Raw genomic sequence first — 23,613 nt, 5'->3', positions numbered from 1 at the left:
TACAAAAGAACGACCCCTTGGGTCGTGGAGCATCCACATCTCTGTCAGTAGCGGCTGGTTTTAAAGAGACAGCAGCCAATAAAGTTCTCTTACGAGAGGTTCTCTCGTATTGCGTAAGCTAGCTTACGCTGCGGGAAAGATTCATCTTTGCTGAGATATTGAAGCCAAAAATTATTTCATAATTTGTATCCATACACAACGCAGTTCCTCTGCGGCAGACCTAGAGCAGGCTAGCTAGCAGCTCATTGGTTCGCTCAGAGAGAACTGCTTAAGCCTATGGGAGAGCGGGGCTGAACCCGCTTCCAATGAGAGGCGCCCGCGCGCTCATTGCGTCATGGCCCGCCAGAATGGGCGTGGCTATGGTGTATATAACAGTCTCTCCCAGGCTTATATGTTGATTCATTTCATCTTCAGCAAGCTGCACGCTTCTGCTGTCCTGAGAAAAGCCGTCGCCGTCGAAAAGGCATCACTCTAGCGAGCTCCCGGACCCTGAAGAAGCCGGCCGTCTTCGCCACCTTCAGCCGCCCTGCAAGCTAGCGCCATCCGACGACTGTATCCTTCTCTATTATATCTAAAAGAGCCGAGCGTCTTTTTAAAGATGTCTCGTTTTTCCTGCGGCTCTTGCCGCGCTCGTCTCGAGGACGGAGACCGCCATGTCATCTGCGCTCTCTGCCTGGGACTCGAGCACGCAGAACTCGCCCTCGCGGATGGAGGATGCGACTTCTGTGAGAGCCTGCCGTTGTCGTCCCTGCGGGCACGACTTCTGGCAGCAAAATCCGCTCCCGCGCCGCCTTCCTCTTCGCCGCGTAAGAAAAAACGCCGCTCCCAGAGGCCGCCGGAGCCCCCAGCGGAACAATGCGGGCCGCCGCCGCCGCCTCCCGCTTCCCGCTCTCCCTCCCCGCCCCTGCCGGACATACACTTGCCGCCGAGTGGCCGCTCTGTCGCTTCCGATGACGCCGCGGAGGAGAAGGACTCCTGTTCACTGCTCGCTTCTGACAGTGAAGAATGGTCATCTCTCGGATCCACGAGAGAATCGGCGGGGATCCGCGCCGGGATAGAGGAGGAACTAATGCGCCTCCTCGCACAGGCCGTCGAACGCCTCGGTCTCGAGTGGTCTCCTCCACCCGAGCAGGCCCCGAACCGGATGGACGGCAGCTTTTTTCATCGGCGCTCGACCCCCGCGTGCAACCGGGCCGCTCCATTCCTGCCTGAACTTCACGCAGAGCTGACGAAGTCCTGGAATGCCCCGCTCTCGGCTAGAAACCGCTCTGATATATCCGCCTCCCTGCGCTCGGTGGACGGAGCCGCCGAGAAAGGCTACTCAGCCATGCCGCCCGTCGAGGACTTGGTCGCCGCACACCTCTGCCCGCCCTCTGCTAGATGGCGCTCTTCCCCCACGCTTCCTTCGAAAGCTTGCAGAGCGACCTCGAGCTTTCATGCTCGCGCCTACGCCGCCGCCGGTCAGGCCGCCGCAGCGCTACATTCAATGTCTGTCCTCCAAGTTTTACAGAGCGATATTCTCCGTGAGTGGGCCGAAGGCGGTAGAAACCCCTCCCCCGCTGTCACGGATCTGAGAAGTGCTACGGACCTCGCCCTTCGCGCCACTAAAGCCGCCGCACAAGCTCTGGGGAGATGCATGGCCAGCCTTTGTGTTGCCGAGAGACACTTATGGCTCACGCTCGCCGACATGGGAGATTCTGAGCGCGCCGCGTTTCTTAACGCGCCCCTCTCCCCGACGGGCCTTTTTGGATCTGCTGTCACGGGAATCGTCGATCGCTTTTCTGAGGTCCAGAAAGCTACTCAGGCGATGAATTTGTTTCTGCCCCGCCGCGCTAGCTCTTCCGCGGGCCGCTCTCGCGAGCCTCCTGCCAGAGCTCCACCACAGCGCCCCCCTCCGCAGACTCAAACAGCCCAGCGCAGACAGGGCGGCCGCCCTCGCTCTCGCTCTGACAGCCACGCAGACCGCCGCCCCCCGAGGCCCGCGACCTAAGATCACGCTGAAGCCTGATCATCAGAAGTCTGCCTAGCAAAGTCAAGAAAACGACGGTGCTCTCCCGCTGCGGCCGGACCGCCGTCAAAGCTTCGCCCTCTGCCAGTCCCCGTTATTTCGCCGACTGCTGTAGTGTTGACCGCCACAAACAAGCCGGTGTCCCAGCCCGCTTGCGAGCGACAAAAAGCCGTTTTTACGGCTACCCAGAGAAATCTCAAAAAGAGAAAATTTGCCAGTTGTGTAGAAAACGTGCCCACAATCATGTGCTCACCCATACACACAAGCATAACATACCCCGTGTCTCTATCAGAGCCCCATCACATGAAACGGGCACAGCCCGCTCTAATATCAGAGAACATAAACACGCCCACGAGCTCGTGCGCGTGTCCCCTCTCTGCTCACTCTGTTTCACGGCCCATAGACTCCTCTCTGAGTGCAAATCCCGTTGCCACACACATTCAAAGCGCACCCACACACTGTGTCCAGCCCGCTATGTGCAGCAATCAGGGCGATATAGCCATTCGGCCACGACGCCAATCTCCTCTGCCCGGTGCGGGCTCTGAGATTGTACACTACGCGCGCTGCCGCGTTCAGACGCGCTGAGCAGCTTTTCGTGTCGTTTGGGGGGCGCACCAAAGGTCTGGCCGCCTCTAAACAGACACTGTCTAGATGGATAGTGGACGCTATCGCCTCTGCTTACGCATCTAAATGCCTGCCCTGCCCTCTGGGCATCAGGGCGCACTCCACTAGAGGCATGGCCTCATCGTGGGCATGGTCCTGTGGAATTTCCATTCATGACATCTGTGTGGCCGCGGGATGGGCCTCCCCGTCCACTTTTGTCAGGTTTTACAACTTGGAAGTTCCCGCCTTGCAGGCAAAATTACTAGCTGTCTAAACGACCAGCTCCCTAAGAAGCTGCATTACTGGGAGTCCCTCACACAACCGGTTCGCCCCTTGTGCTCTCCTTAAATGCTTATACACTTCATGTGCCCGCTCTGCCGGCCTCTTACATGCTTATGTATACACTTCATGTGCCCGCTCTGCCGGCCTCATAATACATTCACTCCACGTTAAAAAGCCCCTGGTCTCACCCTGGGATTCATGAGTGGATTCATAGCGCGCACGGCGTTGACCAGGTGTTCCCGCAGCGTAAGCTAGCTTACGCAATACGAGAGAACCTCTCGTAAGAGAACGAATCGGTTACCTAACGTAACCTCGGTTCTCTCTAGAAGAGGGAACGAGTATTGCGTTCCCGGCCGTGCTTGCGCTACTAGCGTTTCGCTTCACGCTGAAATAAATCAACATATAAGCCTGGGAGAGACTGTTATATACACCATAGCCACGCCCATTCTGGCGGGCCATGACGCAATGAGCGCGCGGGCGCCTCTCATTGGAAGCGGGTTCAGCCCCGCTCTCCCATAGGCTTAAGCAGTTCTCTCTGAGCGAACCAATGAGCTGCTAGCTAGCCTGCTCTAGGTCTGCCGCAGAGGAACTGCGTTGTGTATGGATACAAATTATGAAATAATTTTTGGCTTCAATATCTCAGCAAAGATGAATCTTTCCCGCAGCGTAAGCTAGCTTACGCAATACTCGTTCCCTCTTCTAGAGAGAACCGAGGTTACGTTAGGTAACCGATTCGCTTTCTGTCATTAAAGTTAATCAAAGAACAAAGGGAACAGAGAAAATCACTCAGAGATCACAAGCGTGCCGTACCGAACCGAACCGTACCGTTCCATGCAGTGGAAAAGCGCCAATAGTATGGGGGTAATCCATCCGCCGGAAACTGAAGCTTCCTCTGGGGGCCGCCATTGTAGCTGGCTATCTTTTTTTTTTTTTTTTTTTTTTTTTTGTATTATTTAATGAACAAAAAGTAGGCTACAGGGGATACAAGTATCAAGCACAAAAAGATAAAATAAAAATAACACCGTACACTCAAATCAAGCAAGGCAGTAGATAAGGGATAGTCTACTAAAAAACATGCACAGAAACTAATTAGAAATAAATAGCATTTGGAAATACATAAATAATAATCTTCAGAAAATCAGGAGGTCATTTATAATGAAACCATAATTTCTTTGAGCAACAAAGTAGTTTTAGCAGCTTTCTTATTAGCTGATAAACAAAGAGAGTCATAAAATAATTTTAAATCAACACAAAAAAGTGTAAAATTGGGCTTAGAGTCAGTCACTTTACATTTATGAAGATGAAACATACCACATAAAGTAAGCAGTTTTAATCTGTCATCCATCTCTTTTAACCCGGAGTCCCAAATCAAAAAAATACATTCACAACCTCAAAAGTAAAGAGTTTGTAATAAGTAGAAAAAATAAGCCAGGCTACTTTTTTCCAGAACTCCTTTGCATAACACTTTTAAAAAAACAAATGTGGTATTGTTTCAAGATTAGAATTACAGAATGTAAACTGTGAAGAGACTTCCAACTTAAATTTAGAAAGAAAAGAGTTACAGGGATAGTAATTATGTAGAATTTTAAAGTGAAGCTCTTTCCACTTGTTAGGTAACAGAAACTTATTAATGCCCGTCCATATATTAATGGTAGAAAGAGAAGGATAATTTAATTTCCATTTGAAAAAAAGCTTTGGGATGACAGCTGATCTTCCTAATAAGAAATCTTCTAATCCAAAAATTGTTACATTTGCTATTGGAAAGCTCCAATCCTCCAATAGATAACTGGGGCATTTCACAAACGGATACTCTAGCTACAGTATGACCTAACCATATGCAAAAGTTTAGGTGAAATAGAATTAATAACCCAGTTATAAACTTTAGGTGAGGAATCCACTCCAAAAAGGTTGATAAATTCATTAAAGCAGTAAAAGCTGCCATCCTTCTTCAACAAATCCAAAACAAAAATAACACATTTGTCAACCCAATCCTTAATAAAGATTGATTTTTTTCCACGCAGCACATTCTGATTGTTCCATATAATACTCCTATGAGGGGAAAAATTGTGGCAAAAGCCAAGCTTACAGGCCTCCAAGGCTTGCTTATGAAAATTAGCAAGCTTGAACGGAAGTTTGTTGCATTTAAAATCGCAAGACAATAAAAAATTTAACCCCCCACATTTTTCAAAGATAAATTTAGGTATGTGAAACCATAACAAATTAGAATCAGCATTCAGGCAACGTTTAATCCAGCCGATCTTGAAAACCTGATTGAGAGTACTGAAGTCCAAAGCATTCACACCTCCCTCCAAAGTATTTCTTATCAAAGTCTTCCTTTTAACATATTCAGTTTTATTTTTCCACAAGAATTTAAAAAGTATAGAGTCGATAGATGAGCAAGTTTTCGGGTTGACATATAGGGACAAAGCTGGGTAAACAAGAAATGCCTTCAGCTTTAGATATCAAGACACGACCATAGATAGTTACATTTCTTTGTAGCCAGCAATTGAAGACATTCTTTAATTTTTTCGTCCGTTGTGAAAAATTATCTAAAATTCTATCTTTGGGAGATTTGCTTATTAAAATGCCTAAATATCTAACAGAACTTTTAACCTCAATCTTCTATGTGACCTTTTTCAATACTATGAATAGATATAAGTTCACTTTTATTTCGATTAACAGTGAGACCAAGCATTAGAAAATGTTTTTAAAGCTTCCAAAATAACAGGAACCTGTTTCTCACCTTTTAAAAACAGACAGGTGTCATCCGCCAGTTGACTAATTAGAAAAGTATGTTGAGCTACAACAATACCCTGAACATCTACACATTGAGTAATAAAAATATTAAGAAACTCTGTGACTAATAAAAACAAAAATGGTGAAAAGGGACACCCTTGTCTAAAGCCTCTACTAATCGTAAACCGGGGAGAAACACCATTCACCAAAGACATTGCTGTTAATATTTTTGAAGAATAAAATTGAGGAAGAGCCAAAACCAAATTTGCGCAAAGATTCAAACATAAACTCATGCTCGACCGTATCAAAGGCCTTATAAAACTCTAAAAATAAAATTATTGCACTATCGTTGATCAATTCATTATAATCTAAAATATCTAAAACAAGCCCAATGTTATTTGCTAAATGTCTATACCTTTCATAAAGCCCGATTGGGAAACTGAAACAATTTCTTCTAAGCATGGTTTTAATCTATTTGCATAAAGGGAAGCTAACAATTTATAATCCGAAATAAGTAAAGTAATTGGGCGCCAATTATCTAAATATGAAGAATCTTTGTTAGGCTTTGCGATTAAAGTGATCAAGCCCTACTTCATGGACTCAGTTAATTCACCTTTTTTTACACAGTCTTTGAAAACTTCCAAAACAAACTTTTTTATGTCTTGCCAAAAGGTCCTATAAAATTCAAAAGGCAGTCCGTCTGGACCAGGGCTTTTATTGAGGGGGGCTTTCTGGATAATTATATCCAACTCTTCCATAGTCAAAAATCCATCTCACAAGACGACCGATTTCCATCACTTATAATAGGTGTGAATGCTTGAACCCTCTCAAAAAAACCAACAGCAAACTGAGGTTTAAATGAAGTAGAATAAAGCTGTGAATAAAAATTGGAAACAAAATTAGAAACTCTAGCTTCATCTGTGACCAAATTGCCCTCAATATTGAGAGAAACTATTTTCTTAGATTTCCCTCTTTTCTTTTCTAAATTAAAAAAATATGCTGAATTTTTTTCTCCGAATTCCAGCCACTTTACTCTTGATCTAATAAAGGCACCCTTAGCCTTTTCTGGATAAAAGTTATTTAATTATTCTTTAAGGTTGTGCATTTTTACTTTATCATCTTCACTTGTCTGTTGCTTGCCTCAAATTTTATTCATTTCATTTAATATAGAGGTATACTTTAAAGATTTTGCCTTTGCTAACTGTTTACTAAATCGAACAGAGAATTTTCTACACTCGTATTTAAACATTTCCCAATTAGAAGATATTGAAACACCAGGTTTTGCTTTAAATTGTTCAATGATGCTCTTAATACCTGAGGGAATCTGTAGTAGAGAACAATTTAGTTTCCAGTATCCAGGGTTTCTGTGACAACCAGTATCAGAATCATATAAAATAAGATCAATAAAAGCATGATCTGTGAGGGGAGCAGGACAGATACCACTGGACTTAATAAAAGAAGACATAAAGTCTGATGTAAGCCAGTAATCTATACGCGATTTTGTAGCTGGCTATCACCTACTAGAAGATTTACAACTGTCAGTCAGGTTGCTCACGTGACATCTACGTCATCAAGCTCAGTTTGAGCCTGCGCAGAACGCTTGGCTATCAGGAAGTGAGTGCCCATGTTGGGCTTCAACTCTCTCCGTTGAAATCAACGGGGTCGCTGTGTCCATTTCTTTTACTGTCAATGGCTTCAATTTTCTCCGTTGAAATCTATTGGGTCGCTGTGTCCATTTCTTTTACTGTCCACGACACGCGTTACTTCCGCATTCCAAAGTTCCCATGGCAGTCTATGGGACTGTCGTAACTCTGTTTTTCAACGGCTCTGCTCTAGGTACCCCAACGGAAGGGTACACAAAAAGTGGTACGATACGGTTCGGCATTTTGACAGTGGAAGCACAAATAATTGCGTACCGTACTGTACCACACCGTACCGCTCAGTGTAAACGAGCCATTAAAATCACCACCAATTAGGACTTTATCTGCAGCCAGTAGCCTACTAACTCTGATAGAAAATCAGCAAATTCTTTGATAAAGTCTGTTTGGTGGCCTGTAGCGGGCACAAATGTCAAGCACGATTCATCATTTACACTAGATAATGTTACATTAGAAATTACAAAGAACTAGAACAGAACAACCACATTCCAACCACAACGACAATGAAGTACAAACTGAGGGCTAGCTATTCAAAAACTAATCATGCGTAAAACAGGACAGGTGTGACTAAATCAATGAACTAATGAATAAGAAACTAACCAGAAGCAGGAACAAAGGAAACAGTATCAGAAAACAGTGCGAAACCAACTCAATCACAAACAGATCAAACATGACAAAACCCTAACAAGTATTGTGTCCCTAAAGCTTGGTGGGCAGTAATATCTGGAACATTTATTTGATTTATTTGAAGTGAGCAAGATGTTAACTGATTTAACAACTGTATTGCTTATATCTACCCAAAGAGAAGTTGGTAGATATGCAGTCATGAAAAGAAGAAACGAAAAGAATGAGAGACTGAGAGACTTGAGGGAATTGCCCTGGCAGGGCATATTTATTGAGTGAACTGTACCCAGAGTTACAGAGTGTTTCCTGTGGTAAAACAGAATACATCAGGAGAAACAAACACTCACAATGTGAATAAAGTGCAGAGAGATTTTATTACTCCTAATAAAGCTGATCAAGTAAAATATTCTTTAATGTAGAAATATGCATGTTTTTTAAAAAAAAACTTATTGATACTGGTTCACCAAAGCTCTAGTTTGCTTGTTAACAGTGGATTACAGTATAGGTATATTTCAAAACATTCTGTTTTTGACTTTTGTCTATAAGACAACAATAAATCAAAACCAAACCACTTGATAATATCTGTAATATCTGTAATAATATCTGATAATCTCTGTATCATTTATAATTCACACAGTTTCAATTTTGATTCTTTTTTGCATTCTGAGATGAACTCAAACCCAGGATAGAGAGGCCGAGTGAACGTGGTGTGGACTCTGTGAATGAGGGTCATTGTGTCAGAGACGCTGTAGAAGGACAGAGTTCCTGCACTGTGATCCACATACACTCCTATTCTAGAGGAACTGGAGACTACGGGGAGTTTAGTCTCTGTGTAATCGTGCCAGAATGAGCAACTGGAGTCATAGCAGGACAAACTCCAGGACTGATCATTACATCCAAATCTACACTCATCTCCCTCTCCCTTCCTGCTGATGCTCTGATATGACACTGCTATTTCCACCTTACCACTCCTCTCAACCTCCCAGTAACAGCGTCCACACACACTCTCTTTACTCAACACCTGATTATAAAAATCAAATCTGTCTGGATGATCAGGATACCGCTGGACTTTGTCAGTGTATTTAATCACTCTGTTCCCCTCAGACAGTACCAGGTTTTCATTCACTGTATTTAAATCCACAGTGAGTTGATGAGAATCTGATTGAGACAGAGCATAATCAACATGTAATTCAGTATTTCAATCATTAAAATAATACTTTTACTTAAAAGATTTACTTTAGTTTTTTTTATGGAGAGTAAAAGTGAAGTTAAAGTGAAGTTAACAGAGCAGGTTCTTTACACCTGACTGCATGTGAATTAGTGTCACTGTTATTGACATCATAAAGCTGTGTGTGTGTGTGTGTGTGTGTGTGTGTAATTGAGTATAAAGACTAATAATACAATTATTCTTATTATTAAGTATTTTCATTTAATTTAGTTGACTATTTCACTGATTTGAACAAAGTCTCATGTGAAATAAGAATTTATATTGATGAACGGATGTTTGTGTTCATATTTATGTTTTTTATGGAGTTTATTCTGCAATTGTATTATAGAGTTGGTTAAAACTTGTTTAGTTTCAGTATGTTTGTTTGTTAATAGAGACTTACACTGAAGGAACTCCTCCCTGGTCTTGAGTTCAGGGGTAGGAATAATCTCAAAGCATGTTACTATGGAAACCAACAGATCTTTATTATAATTCACATGCTGAATAAAGAGAAACTATCAAAACCATGTCACATACAGTTATTGATATACGTTGTATGATCTACAAAATATTAAAAAATAGTTTCTCTCATAAAAGGATGAATTAGTGTTTTACCTCTGTCAGATATCTTCTCTATCTCCTCTCTGCAGAAATGCTCCAGTTTGTCTCTCAGTTGAGAAACAGATTTACCAACAACATCAAAAGAGAGACGAGAACTGACAGTGATGCTGGGTGAGTCTGTAGATCCAGGAGGGACTGAGAGAGACTGGAAACTCTACACAGACACAAAGACACAATAAAAACACCAGCTAAAGACACAGAAACATTTGATAGAAAACACAATCTCTTTACTTCCTAAAGACACTGTCCTGTTTGTCAGATCTCTGTTACCTGGAGGAAATGAATGTGATGGTCTGTGTGTGAAAGCTGCTCCATCTCAGTGTCTCTCCTCCTCAGATCCTCGATCTCCTGCTCTAGTCGCTCCAGTCGTTCTTCAGCTCGACTCACTGAAGTCTTTTCCTGGTCTCTGATCAGCTGTGTCACCTCAGAGCGGCTTCTCTCAATGGAGCGGATCAGCTCAGTAAAGATGCTCTCACTGTCCTCCACTGCTGCCTGTGCAGAGCGCTGTTAGGACACACACACACACACACACACACACACACACACACACACACACACACACACACACACACACACACACACACACACACACACACACACACACAGAGACCCATTAGAACCAGTCCATTCACTCAGCTCTTACTGGTTCCTCACACAGCCTGTTCCCCACAGTGGGCTTCAGTGGGACTGAAAGAGCTCCAGCACTGGCTCCTCACAGACTGACTGGAGGAGAGTCCTAACTGAGTCTGAAACAGCTCTTCCAGCAGTTCTTCTGCTCTAAACTCACCTTGTGAGACTCTACAGCCTTTCTCAACTTCTGAAGGTCCTTCAGTTTCTCCTCGATTCTCTGCTGGTATTTTCTTTGTATCTCACCCAATCTTCTCTGCAGGAATGACAAATAATCCCCACCTTATATTACTGCATGCTAAAATAAAGTAAAACTCAGTGTGAGTTTAATATTTTCACAAACCTAAATAGCTGCAAAGAAGCTTTATATTTTTATTTTATAATGATCTTCATTTATATAGCTGTTAGGAGGTAATTCAAATCATACCTGTTTCTCAGTCCTCTCTGCTGCAGCTGAAACAGTCTCATGGTTTTTGTGTTCATCCATTTTACACAAATAACATATACAGTGTTGATCAGTACGACAGTAAATCTCCAGTATTTTCTCATGTTGAGGACAGATCATCTCCTGAAGACGTCCAGTGGCGTCCATTAGATTGTGTCTCTTACTTTTGAAGAAAATCTTATGTTGTTCCAGATGATTTTGACAGTAAGAGTTCAGACACACCAGACAGGACTTGATGGCTTTGTTTTTGTCTCCAGAACAGATGTCACACTCCACATTTACAGATTCAGTGTAACACTGAGCAGGACGAGCTTGTAGTTTTGTCTTCTGGAGTTTCTCCACCACTTCAGCCAGCATGGTGTTTTTACCTAAAACAGGTCTTGAAGTGAAGGTCTGTCTGCACAGAGGGCAGCTGTAGACTCCCTTCCGATCATCCTGATCCCAGGAGCCTGTGATACAGACCATACAGTAACTGTGTCCACAGGGAATGGCCACTGGATTCTTCAGTAGATCCAGACATATTGAACAGTTAAATGTATCCCGAGACCATAAAATACTGGCGTCTGCCATTTTGTTGTGTAGAGAGGTGTACAACTGCTTAACTCTCAAATTCTCCAGCCTTAAGTACAACTGCTTAACTTTCGTTTGCTCTTCCAGAAAATTAGGCGTTTCCTGTTTCTGTAGGCTATTTAAGAAACATGTGCAAACAGGTTATAATGTCAACTAACACCTGCAGCTAACAGGGAACATTCCCATAACCCTAACACTAATGTTATGTAAATGTTATGTAAAAGTTATGTAAATGTTATGTAAAAGTTATGTAAACGTTAGTAAAAAACCTTCCTGAAATAATGTTTTTGGAACGTTCTTATAATATATATTGAGTTCAAATACATTCTCGTAACGTTGAGAGAAAAACGTTCTTAGAACAAAGTTTTAAGAACGTGCTTGTAATGTTATTTGTTTTTGACTGATGTTCTCATAATGTTGAGTGAAAACGTTCTTAGAACAATGTTCATGGAACGTCCTTGGGATGTTATTTTTTTTCACTGATGTTCTCATAATATTGAGTGAAAATGTTCTTATAAGAACGTTTATGGAACGTCCTTGTGATGTTATTTTTACTTGACTGATGTTCTCATACTTTTGAGAGACAACGGTCATAGAACAACATTCTCAAAATACAAAAATATGTTCTTAGAATGTTTTTCTAACATTCCTTTAAGACTGGAAGAACTGGTTGATGGAATCATCCTCACCACAGGTTTATAAGACAAAGGACCTTGCTTGCAAATTAACATCTGAACACTTCACACACACACTCACACAAGAATTTATATGGTTTTAATTTGAACAACTATCAAAGAGTTTTATATATGTGTTTAGTATTATTTGAAATGTCTCAGTGCGAATGGTACAAGTATTCTATTTCCAAATAAGTAAAACAAAAGGTAATAAGGTTTTTAAGAGTTTAGGAATAACTGGCGCACAAAGGAATGTGGTCATAGGCACTCCCAAAGGTGTAAATTCATGAATGCTAATTTCCACTGTTCTTAGCAGATGGTCAAACTTCTCCAGTAAGTATGGAGGGGGAACACAGTCAATTTCCACTAAACTCATGTTTTACATATCAAATAAGGTCTGGCTATATAAGGAAAATGCAACGAGAGTTCAGGGCTGTTTTTCTGTATTCAGATTAGCCCGTGCGGTTGAGGGTCTCGCGACTCTCAGCTCACGTAGCCTATAGCCATACAATATCGGGCAAAATATTTTCCTCTTTGTTCTAGAACATTTGATGGTTTGCATTGATTATCTTTCAATTGATTATGGAATTGTAATAATACATTTACCTGACATAATAAATTGTTATATTTGATTATTCTAACAGACTTTGACTTTATTTTCATTGGAGTTAAAAGGAATAGTCAAACATTAACGTATATTTATGCACAGATATCATTGAGAAACCTTTTCATTTTATGGAGTCAGATGAAACGAGTTAATACATAAGATAAAATGTATTGCATTTAATTAAAAATCCCTTTGCCATGGGAAGAGACGGAACACGCGTGAGACCTTCACCGCTAATTTGAATGCCGCCATTGGATCGAATTACCCATATGGAAAAGGTTTGCTAAAAACACCTGTGATTCTTATATGTTCCAACAGAATTTTGTAAGGGACATATATGCTGCAAAATCCACATATATAAATTGCATAATATTAATGTATTTTTAATCATAGGCTATATGTCATATAGCCTACTGTATGCCCTACGTACAAAAGCCATATAGATTTTCTTGATGTAAAAACGTAGGAAAATAATGCTAATTTAATATTCATGTCCAGCATATATCTTAAAGTATTAAAGTATTAGCTCACTTTCAAACTCACCCTGATGTCATCCAAGATATCCATGTCTCTCTTTCTTAAATTTTTTATACACAGAATGGACTTCCATGGCAACCAACTATTCAAATGTTCAAAGAAGTTTCAAAAGTTTCAAATGTATATATTTATTTATTTATTTTTTAGAAAATGACCGATCGTTTCACTAGATAAGACCCTTATTTCTCGACTGGGATCGTGTCGAGACTTTGAAGCTACATTGAGACGGACATTTGAACCTTCTGTGAACATTTGAATATTTGTTTACCATTGAAGTCCATTCTGTGTAGAAAAATCCTTGAATGTTTTCCTCAAAAACCTTAATTTATTTTCGACTGAAGAAAGAAAGACATGGATATCTTTGATGAAATCAGGGTGAGTAAATTATCAGAATTATTATTATTATTATTTTTTAAAGTGAACTAATAAAACACAGTGCAGTTTACCAATCAGTGTAAGGCTGCAGTTCACTCATGCTCTTGCTCTTGTCTTGTGGAGCCCTTAGAGGAGCCCTATGCCTAGTCAATCATGGTCATACTGTATAATCAACATTAGATGAAACACAATATTTAAAACTACACACACACAAGCACACATTTTAATTACAAAACTTATTTATTAGTGTATTCTACAAGATACAGTTGAATATTTTACATATCAATAATTTTTTATTTTAAATTCTGCATCACCAGATTTCATTTTCATTTGTGACAATTTTTCTAAACTTTATCACATTATAGGCTACTTAGTATACTATTCTTAACCTAGTACAAACATAAAACTTTCCTTAATGTCGAAGTGATTCTTATGCATATCACCACCAGAGTTTATGTCACATATACAAAAATATATTTCAGCCAATTTCCAACATTTTATTAACTGTTCTAGAAACATATTTGACTCAACTTTGTTAATTTGCCGCACCCCCGGATCTAAATAACACTGTGATGAGTCACATCCGGGACATTCACGCGCTGAGCGCGACGAAACGAGCAGAGACTTTTTTCACAGACGCCATTTTCTTTGATTCGCGATGCAAGGCATTCGATGAGGGAAAACGCATGGATTAAGTGTTTTATCGCATTTATATATGCATTTTATAACGTCTTATTGTTTTCTAACAATGTGTATGTGCTGTGCACGGCTAAACCGCTCTCAGGGGGGCATTTCCGTTGACGCGCGATGCAGATCAGACCAGGATGGGTTTGCTTTTTAACAGGAAAACGGCGAAAGTAAGTGTTTTATCAAATTTACAATATGTATTTTATAATATATTGATTTATAGCGATATTTAAATGCTTTGCGCGCTTAAACGAGCCGAAACTTTTCTCAAAGGCGACGATCTTCTTTGACTCAATATGGAGCTGACGACGAGGAGGTTTGCTTGTAACGTTAACAGGAAAAACACCGAAAGTAAGTGTTTTTAACCTAATTTACAACATGTATTTCATGGCATTATATTGTTTTGTAACGATATGTATGTGATGTGCGCGCCTAAATCTTTCTCACAGACTAGGCCCACAGAAGACTTTTTTTTATTTTTATTTTTATTTTTTTATTGAAGGCAACATTGGGTACAAACGTGTTAAACCATCAATATACAAACAAACATGTATACAGATATACCATACCAGAGACAAAGAGCAAAAAAACAAAAAAAACAAAAAAAAAACACAACAAAACAACAACAACAAAAACATACATACTAAATAAAGGAGTAAAAATAAGAAAAATTAAGAGGAATCGGGGAATAGGTCATAATATTGACACAAGAGTTTTCCATTCTTCTTGTTCTTTACAAGCTTATGTGATTTAAGAAGCATATTAAATTCCGAAATATAATGTTTAAAACATAAGGAAGACTTATTAAATTTCTGCTTGTGTATGAAGAACTTAACATATAAGATTATAAAGTTTAATACAAACTCCAGGGTGCCATCTTGTGGGAAACAAAAGTAACAGATAACATCTTTCAGGGTGAATGAGTGAGTTATATTTTGAGATTGGAGAAAGTGAGTACCCAAAACCTTTTGGTAACTGGACAATTAAAAAATAAATGAGGAATTGTTTCAGTGTCCTGTTTACAAAAGCTACAGCATGTGTCAATGTCTAGAAACTTGGCAACAAAACAATTAGTAGGGTGTTATGTAAAAGTTTAAAGTGGACCTCTTTAGCTTTATTAGAGATACAATATTTGTGAGGAATCAACCATGTTTTTTTCCAATTTATTTCACTTATTAAGGAATTCCAATAAAACATCCCCCTTGGAGCAATGGAGTTACGCTTTTGCAAATGTCGGCGAATATGCTTATTATTACATTTTTTATCAGACAGTTCTACACCATCCAACATAAGTGAAAGCTGTCTGATATCTTTGTTTCCATAGCTCAGATGATTTTTAATTAATTGTCTGATTCCGGAAGGGATGGCATCAGTGATAGATTTAAACTCTTTGAAAGGTATTGGGAAATCATGAGCTACCATAAACTGTTCATAAGAGAGCATGGTGCCAGAGTCATCAAATAAGCAGAGTACATGGTTAATTCCTCTATCGAACCACTTCGGGAAGAATACTGATTTATTCCTAATAAGAATGTTGCTGTTGTTCCAAAGGAGAGATTTGTGTGGTGAGAAGTTGTGATTGAAGGATAATTTCCAGGCCAAGAGGGACTGTTGGTGGAAGTTGGACAATTTGATAGGTAATTTATTAGGTAGAAAATTACACTTTAGAAGAAATGAGAGCCCACCCAGTTTATTAAAAATAAAGTTTGGAATAAAGAAAAAAATAGAATCAGGATTTCGAATGCACCTTTTTAACCAATTAATTTTGAATGTGTTGACCACATCTATAAAATCCAAAATCTCTAGACCTCCCTTTTCTTTAGGGTTAGAGAGAACATTCTTTTTAAGCCTATGAGACTTGTTCTTCCAAATGAAATCTAAAAAAGTCTTGTTGACTTGATTAACAATTGAGTCCTTTACAAAAAGAGACAAGGAGGGGTAGACAAAGCGAGAAAGGCCTTCTGCCTTGGAGAGTAATACTCTACCTAAAACGGACAAGTCTCTTTGTAGCCAGCAGTTGAATATTAATTTGGTTTTCTGTATCCTATTCGAAAAATTTAAGTCCTGTCTAACTATAATATTTTTACATACATGTATACCTAAATATTTTACATTCTGTTTAACTGGAATGTTATCAATAGCAGAGTCACTACAACAATGAAGAGGGAACAGCTCACACTTGGATCGATTAAGCCTTAAACCAGACGCAGAAGAGAATTTCTCCACCAGTTCAAAGACAATGCTCAACTGGTCCTTGTTGTTCAAAAAAATGGTGGTGTCGTCCGCCAGCTGTGAGATCTTTATTTCTTTTCCAAAAATCTTTATACCTCCAAAATGTACTTCTTTTACTAAGTGTATAGCTAGTAGTTCGGTTACTAAGATAAATAAAAAGGGAGAAATGTTGCACCCCTGCCTGACCCCCCTATTAATCTGAAATCGTGGAGAAGTATTTTGATTAATTATAACAGAACTGTTTATATCTTTGTAGAACATGCTGACAATGTCGACAAAAGGGCTTCCAAAACCAAATGCATTGATGGCTTCTATTAAAAAAGGGTGTTCGATTGTGTCGAACGCTTTGTAAAAATCAAGAAACAAAATGAAGGCGTCAGAATCAATATTGTCAGCATAGTCAAGCAAGTCTAAAATGAGTCTTATGTTATTGCTAATGTGGCGTTTTTTCATGAAACCCGTTTGAGTTTCTGCAATTATTGAATTTAAATCAGATTTTAATCTATATGCATATACAGAGGCCAGAATTTTATAATCTATAGTTAATAATGTGATTGGACGCCAACTATCAATTAAATGAGGGTCTTTACCAGGTTTCGGGATCAAGGAAATAATACCTTGCTTCATTGTTGTGGTCATTTCCCCTTGATCAATACACTCCCTATTAGGGGTGGGCGATATCTCGATATTTAAAATATATCGAGATATTTTTTAAACACGATATGGATTTTGACATATCGTATATATCGATATATTGTTTATATTTAATCCTGATTTTGCCACTTTGCTAGTTTGCCTTCTCTGTGCTGTGCTCGCCCCGCCTCCTTGCTTTTGTTCCCCCTCACCTCGCGTGTTGTCTCATTCAACAATAGCTGGGTTTCAGTCACGTGATTATGATGACGCGCGAAATTCAGATGGAGGGCAGGGGAGTGAAGAGCGCAATGGACGAGATGGAGGAAAGTCCGTACTGTACTACTTTACAGCTATTACAAGAGAAAGATATAAACAAAAAATCAAACATATGTTGGACGTGATCCTTACGTTATGAAGAGGAGCGATTTTCAACTGAATTGAAAGATTTTCCTGCCATCGAGGTGGTAGATATCAGCAACTACCTCGTCTTACAGACATACTTTGACTTTACAAAGTTCGTAAATGTTACATGTTACACAAACATAGCCACTTAAGTTGTATTAACTCACCATTGACGAAGTGATCACTGCACAAACGGGCATTTTCCCATTCGGCTCCTCCCGACCGCAGACGTAGGTTTGCAAGCCGTTTTTCCAGAGTTTTTCGGTCAATTTCTTGCATTTTCCCCCTTTATGAACAACAACTTTTGGTACACGATAAAAACTCCTCGTGGTTTGATCGATTTAAGTAACCATGAACGACGCAAAACATAGGCATTTTGAGTTTGTTATAGTGCTTTCTAAATACAGCAAATCACTTCCTGCCCTCCATTTGCATTTCGCGCCATGGCAACGCAGTGGCGTGACGTCATATGAAAACAAGCTATTGTCTCATCCGCAACCAGCCCGGAGGCTACAGAACTCCGAGTGTGTCTGCGCGCGAGCGACAGAGCACGAGAGAAGCCGAGTGTGAGCATTAATTGCATTAGTAAATTGGTAGCCTACATACTACAATATATAATTACTATATAAGAGGCATGGAAGTTCGATTAATGGACTCCAGTAATCAGAAGGCTACTACAAACGTCTTGTTTTAAACTATTGCAGGGCTCGAATTTCGGCGCGGGTATTGCGCATAATTCTAATCATTCCCGCAGGTCTCCCATTTATAATGCGGGAAATTCCCGCAATCGTAATCCACACAGATTATAAAATCAAATCATTCTTTTAACAACTATCTGCCAGACGCAATTTCACAAACAGCGTGAGTGTTCAGCGGTGCCGCTTCTTTCTCGTCTCTCATAATGTGTTGTGCAAGGCAAGCATCAAGAGCTGCGGCGATAAAACACACTCGCGTTTAGGAGTCGGGACATGATGGATATTCACTCGCACAATCGGGCCAGCAGTGCATCGTGACTGAAGTTTACCATTTGCACGTCTTTTTAAGTCTTACCAGTTTAAACATTCATAGAAAATCCGCCTTAAGAACAGCTGGCCAGTAACAAAAGTTATTTTTCGCGGATTATATTGCTTTAACACGCAAAATTGTCAATTTCGGTCGTCGTGAGTATACTCTAAACATAGTCGGTTTTGTCTTTAATAAGCATAAAACGCATACCAGTATAATGAACACAGGATCCGTGCACTAGCTCTTAAAGTGACGGCAGCCATATGTGTGTCATTCATTTTGTTGTCAATACAACAAAAGATAGCTTTAAGTTAAAGGAATCAGGATTAATAACCTATGTATTTAATTTATTCAGGACTAAAATACTACTCAGTGTTATTTTCCATTTGATTTCTTTATTCAGTTTCTGTATATGAATCACGTGATTAATAATGATGACGAAATTCAGGCCCTGTGTTTAATTTTTCTCATTTGGTTACATTCTGTTATGGAAAATTAATTTTCTATTGATTGTAGGCCTATATTTTGAGTTGTATTCACATCCATTTTCCTGTAAAGATATCGAGATATATATCGAATATCGAGATATAGCAAAATATATCGAGATATATTTTTTGCTCCATATCGCCCAGCCCTACTCCCTATACATGTGCAATAAAGGGAGTTGAATAAGCTCCCAGAAATGAGTATAGAACTCCGCTCCTAGCCCATCTATCCCGGGAGATTTTCCTTTCTTCATAGCAAACAAAGCATTTTTAACCTCATTTAAAGAGAGATCAGCGTCACAAGAAGCTTTATAATCTTCACTAATAATAGGGATACTGTTCTGAATTTTTTCAAAAAAACTTGCACTTTCTACTCTGTTAAAATTAGACTGATATAAATTACCATAAAACGAGGCTAACAAATTTAGAAATGTGAGTAGGATCCTTAGAAAGGGTGCCATCAATGTAGAGCTCAGTTACAGAATTTCTTTTAGCATTCCTTTTTTCTAAAGCAAAAAAATAATTGGTGTTCTTTTCGCCCTCTTCCAGCCACTTAGCCCTTGATCTAATAAATGCCCCTTTTGCCATATCTGTATATATTTGGTCTATCTGAATTTGGATGGCTCTTATCTCAATTTCTTCTTCTGGGTTAATGTTTCCTTTTGACATTAATTGAGTTAATTTATTCATCAAGACATGTTCTGAATTATATTTTTCTTTCTTTATTTCCTTAGATCTCTTTATAGCCAATTGTCTAATTTTATACTTGAAGTACTCCCACTTTTTCTTATGTCCATTATTAATGTAAATCTCGAAGATCTCTTTTGCTAGAAGCTTAACAGAATCATTAAAGGAGTCGTCACTCAAAAGAGTATTGTTAAACTTCCAATAACCTCTCAAGCCCGATTGCGGGTCAATGGAGCCTAGTTTCAAAATAATTAATTTGTGGTCCGAAAGGGGTGCATAAACATGTTTAACCTCATTAACAAATTGAAGAGAAGAAGAAGAAACTAAAAATAAATCAATTCTTGACTTCAGAGTCAGACTTCTATTACTCCAGGTGAAATCTTGGATGTCTGGGTTAAAAAAACGCCAAGCATCAGTCAAGGATAGGTCTGAGCACAGAGAAGAGATTAAATCGCTTCCCTGGGAGGAGCGAGCCGCTCTAGGTGGGTATCTATCCTCTATTTCGTCAGGACATTTATTGAAATCCCCCGAAAGAATTATATAGGCATTTACGTATTTTCCCTTTAAATCCCTTAGCTTGCCAGTAATGGAATTAAATAAGTTCTTGTTGTCAAAGTGTGAATTAAATCCATACACATTGCAAACTATGAAAACTGTATTGTCCTGCTTGACTATTATTGTTATCCATCTTCCGTCACTAGAGGGCACAACTTCCAGAATATCCCCCTTGAAACCATGCACAAGGATTGAGACACCAGCAGAATGGTTAGAACCATGACTAAAGTGAGCAACATTACCCCATTGAGCTTTCCAGAACCCTGTATCAGAGTCACAAGAGTGCGTTTCCTGTAATAAAATCAAGTCAGCTTCAGACCTTTTACAGAATAAAAATAATGCTTTCCTCTTTGTTAAGTCCCGAATACCTCTCACATTTAAAGACAAGACGTTAAGACGTTTAAACAAAAAATCCATAAAGGAACAGAGATATAGAACAGATTCAGAAATTACCTGAAAGTGCTATTGAACGCAAAAAGTATGTAAAGACCTTACAAGAAGGTGATGATAACCTGCCTTAAAATAGCAAGAACCTTGTACACAATACACATAGCCGTCAACTTGGAATTAAGAACGATCGAGACGGTTGCACTTAGTAAATGAAACTAACATGATCTCATTTAAAGTCCAACAAGGACTTTAACAAATTAAATAAATAAATAAACAGAGTAAATTCTGTTAAGGTAGCATTAGTATTAAGTGCTCAACCATCTCAGCCTGTAACGAGCGCAGGCAGAGTATTCAAGCCTGCCTGTGGCTACAACAAAAAGGAAGATTAATCCAAGTCTAAATGACAAGGTAGCCTGGCTACTTACGTTGTATTAAATCTCCAAAACAAAATAGACCATTTAAGTTATTTTCCAAAAATGCCACATGAACAGTGGGCTTATGTGTACTTTAATACCTTTGGTGAAAGAAGATGCTCAGCCAACGAGGCTATTCCGGACAGTCAATAACTTTTCCATTGATGACAGCCGAAGCACCACGGAATGAAGCCTTTTTCCCTTCATCACGCGCCTTCTTAATCAAAGGCCAGAGTTTCTCCCGAGCCGCTCTGTCCTCCGGAGAAAGAGCTTCGGTGATCCTGAGACGATTCTCCTGCAAATACTGAGAGTTTTTAGCTTCTTTCCAGACGGCATCACGAAGGCGACGAAGGGCAAACAAAACTATAGTTGATCTCGCAGCGCCGTCATCTCTCAGTTTCCCCACGCGATGGACGATGTCAATGCCGTGTTTCAAGTCTTCTCGAAGCTTTGGTGCCATTTTCCCAAGGATGTCGATTATCTTGCCTCTGATGTCTTCATCTCTTGACTCCCTTACGCCGTGCATCTTAAGTGACCACCTTCTGCTGTAGCGTTGACACTCAGCAACAGCTTCTCTCAGGTGCTTATTTTCTTCTTGGAGCTTTGTATTGGCAACTTTCATTTTCTCCAGTGTTTGCTTGTGTTGTTGAACATCCAGTGACAGCTGTTTGACAGTTGTTGTCAGCTCCTCAACCCGTTTGGAAGTAGCTTCAGTAGTTATGCCTATAGCAGAGACTCTCCGGAGCGTTTCATCCTGCTTGCTGGTCAATGCTCGTATCGCCTCCATGAGTTCAGCAGTAACCGTCTCCCAGTTTCGCCCACCTGACTGAGATTCACGATTCCTTTTCTTGGCAGGCTTCTCTGGTGTCTCCGCCGCCAAAATGGGAAATAAATCGGCATCTGACAATGGCTCTGGGGTGGCTTCATACCAGCACATTTCGTCTCCACTCAAAGGATTCTGGGCTACCGACTCTTGAGACTGGTTATCTTCCATGTTTAGCGACACGTGTTGAGAAATCGTTAACCTTTCCGAGTTCCTCTTTTTCTTTTTAGACTTGGGCATTCGTGGTAGTCTACAATTACTACGTCTGGCTATATGTTCGTTTTCCTTATTTCTTTTCTTCTGAAGGTTCTTGCATCAAATTTTTTTTTTTTTTTAAAGGCAGTAATATCATAAACCCTTCGAAATTGCTCGCAGAGCGACAAGCACACGTCCTCCTACAACGCTGCCATCTTGGGAGCCCCACAGAAGACTAGGCCTGCATCTTCTTTGAGTCGTGACGCAGTGCTGACACGGATTTTGCTTTTAACAGTAAAAACAAATAGTAAGTGTTTTAACTCATTACAATACGTGTTTTATATTGTTTTATGACTATATTTGTGATGTGCAAATATTAAAAGTATGTATTTATCCTCAAACTATCTTTTACTCTCATTTACCAGCACACCTAGTATAAGTTAACTGAAAAACAGAAGAATAACACTGCAGACCAACAATGCACGTGAAATTGTCACTTTATTTCCTTTTTTGGAGGACTGATTTTCTTAGAATGGGTAACTAATTCTTTCAAAATAAATATTTATGAAAAATGTACTTATCAGAATAACTTTTGATTGATGTTTGGTGGTTATGCTTTCATGTTTAAATGTATTGATTTAGCTATTTGTGTTTGCTAGGAGCATTTCTATGATGCACTGAGTGGCTAAGGCTAAACCAGGGTTGGTGTTTAAAGACTGTACAGACTAGAACCTGGTGATGTTAAGATTGAACAGATAACATGAGAGAATCATGCGCACAATCATAAAAAATAATCATAGCTTTGTTGCTATTTGGTATAACTAGATTTTCTGTGTTTCTTAACACTCATTTTGAATTTGTCCAGTCAAATTACTTTACAAAAGTAATTTTTATTTTTTACTTAAAATTAGTTTTCTAACCAATTGTTTTCATGATTTAACAGGTAGATGTTTTCTTGCTGTTTAATTTTAGACTCCACTGATTGGGAAATATCTGCCCATCACCTGTCCAACATCACAGCCACAAAAAGGGAACACAGATTCTTGCGGCGGCTGACTATTAGTGAGATTTCTTAAGGTAGGTGTCTTAATTTATTCTTAAAGGGTAACTAAACCCCTGGTCAGAGCCTGACTCCACCCACTGGCAATATTTGAAAAATGCTGGAAAAGTGGGCAGAGCCCAGCAGCGATAGAGGGGACGAGCCGAGGGCGGGGCTGAGTGGGGGGCGTGCACCTGAGACCCGCAGTGACGGATTGATTGACAGCTGCTGTCAGACTCTAAAATGGAGAGTGAATGGAGTGACGCAAGTCACTCCAGTCACTCTCCATTTTAGAGTCCGAGTGACGCTTTGCAACAGAGCGGTCATTTGAAGTCGAGGACTTTTCTCCCCCAGCTTCACCTGAAGTGGAGGAGGGTGAGTTGTCTGTGGACACAGGGCCATATCAATTCGAGCCGCTGGCTCAAACTGTGGTCTTAAAGGAGCTGTATGTAAGATTGTGGCCAAAACTAGTACTGCAATCACTGTCAAATTA

The 23,613-nt window shown here is 40.0% G+C and overlaps 2 protein-coding genes across 2 annotated transcripts in view; both read right to left on the bottom strand.

The window, feature by feature from the left end:
* The window catches only part of LOC130073372 (uncharacterized), a 44,702-nt gene extending 22,542 nt beyond the window's left edge, over positions 1 to 22,160 (bottom strand). The window contains exon 1 of the mRNA XM_056238734.1: positions 21,165 to 22,160. Coding sequence (XP_056094709.1) covers positions 21,197 to 22,126 — 930 coding nt within the window. The 5' untranslated portion in view covers positions 22,127 to 22,160 and the 3' untranslated portion in view covers positions 21,165 to 21,196. The remainder of the gene's footprint in view (positions 1 to 21,164) is intronic.
* Positions 8,534 to 11,421, bottom strand: LOC130073370 (tripartite motif-containing protein 16-like). Its single transcript, XM_056238732.1, has 6 exons — positions 10,794 to 11,421; positions 10,527 to 10,622; positions 10,010 to 10,243; positions 9,734 to 9,893; positions 9,522 to 9,581; positions 8,534 to 9,069 (listed from the first exon to the last, which is right to left on the bottom strand). Exons 1-6 carry the CDS (start codon positions 11,379 to 11,381, stop codon positions 8,534 to 8,536), a joined length of 1,674 nt encoding a protein of 557 aa, XP_056094707.1. The 5' UTR covers positions 11,382 to 11,421.
* Positions 22,161 to 23,613: the final 1,453 nt, after the last annotated feature.

This window comes from Rhinichthys klamathensis, unplaced genomic scaffold (assembly GCF_029890125.1).
Source record: "Rhinichthys klamathensis goyatoka isolate OS25496 unplaced genomic scaffold, OSU_Roscu_1.1 h1tg000534l_1, whole genome shotgun sequence".
Taxonomy (NCBI): Eukaryota; Metazoa; Chordata; class Actinopteri; order Cypriniformes; family Leuciscidae; genus Rhinichthys; species Rhinichthys klamathensis.
Note: the sequence above shows the minus strand (reverse complement) of the source record. Positions and strands in the feature narration are given on the sequence as shown.